The 535-nt window shown below is 46.7% G+C and overlaps 1 protein-coding gene across 1 annotated transcript in view; it reads left to right on the top strand.

Moving 5' to 3' along the window:
* Positions 1 to 535, top strand: part of smarcb1a (SWI/SNF related BAF chromatin remodeling complex subunit B1a) — a 9,632-nt gene that overhangs the window by 7,203 nt on the left and 1,894 nt on the right. Inside the window, exon 8 of the mRNA XM_032515593.1 lies at positions 110 to 241. Coding sequence (XP_032371484.1) covers positions 110 to 241 — 132 coding nt within the window. The remainder of the gene's footprint in view (positions 1 to 109; positions 242 to 535) is intronic.

The following is a 535-nucleotide window of genomic DNA, read 5'->3' as shown; positions in this document are numbered from 1 at the left end:
GATTTAAAAAACCTGGATCTGGGTCCCAACTGAACATTGAGCTGCAGGAAACATTCAGCGAGTGCTGAAGTGAATCCAATCTGACTGACGTGTTTTTCTTGTTTGGCAGTGAGAACCCGCTGCCCACAGTGGAGATAGCCATTAGAAACACAGGCGATGCCGACCAGTGGTGCCCCCTGCTGGAGACCCTGACGGACGCAGAGATGGAGAAGAAGATCAGGGATCAGGACAGGAACACGAGGTGAGTGACCGCTGGGTGTTTGACGGACCTCCAGGTGGAGCCTGCTGCTTCTAGTAGTCAGCAGTTTCCAGTTCGGTGCTTCCTTCCCGTCCAGTTGTGTCTTCAAAATAAGATTTCTATCGCATTGTGACTTTTTATCTGGTTAGGTCTTTGACTTTGGGTAATGTGAAGCAGACGAAACAAGCAATTTTAAGTAGTAATGGAACTTCTGCTGTAGGCCAAAGGGCAGAAAAACCAAAAAATTATATTTCTTAATAATACTTCTGTTGAAGGTCCCATGACATGGTGGTCTTT

The sequence above is a fragment of the Etheostoma spectabile genome, chromosome 5 (assembly GCF_008692095.1).
Source record: "Etheostoma spectabile isolate EspeVRDwgs_2016 chromosome 5, UIUC_Espe_1.0, whole genome shotgun sequence".
Classification (NCBI taxonomy): Eukaryota; Metazoa; Chordata; class Actinopteri; order Perciformes; family Percidae; genus Etheostoma; species Etheostoma spectabile.
This window is presented reverse-complemented; position numbering and strand designations above follow the sequence as displayed.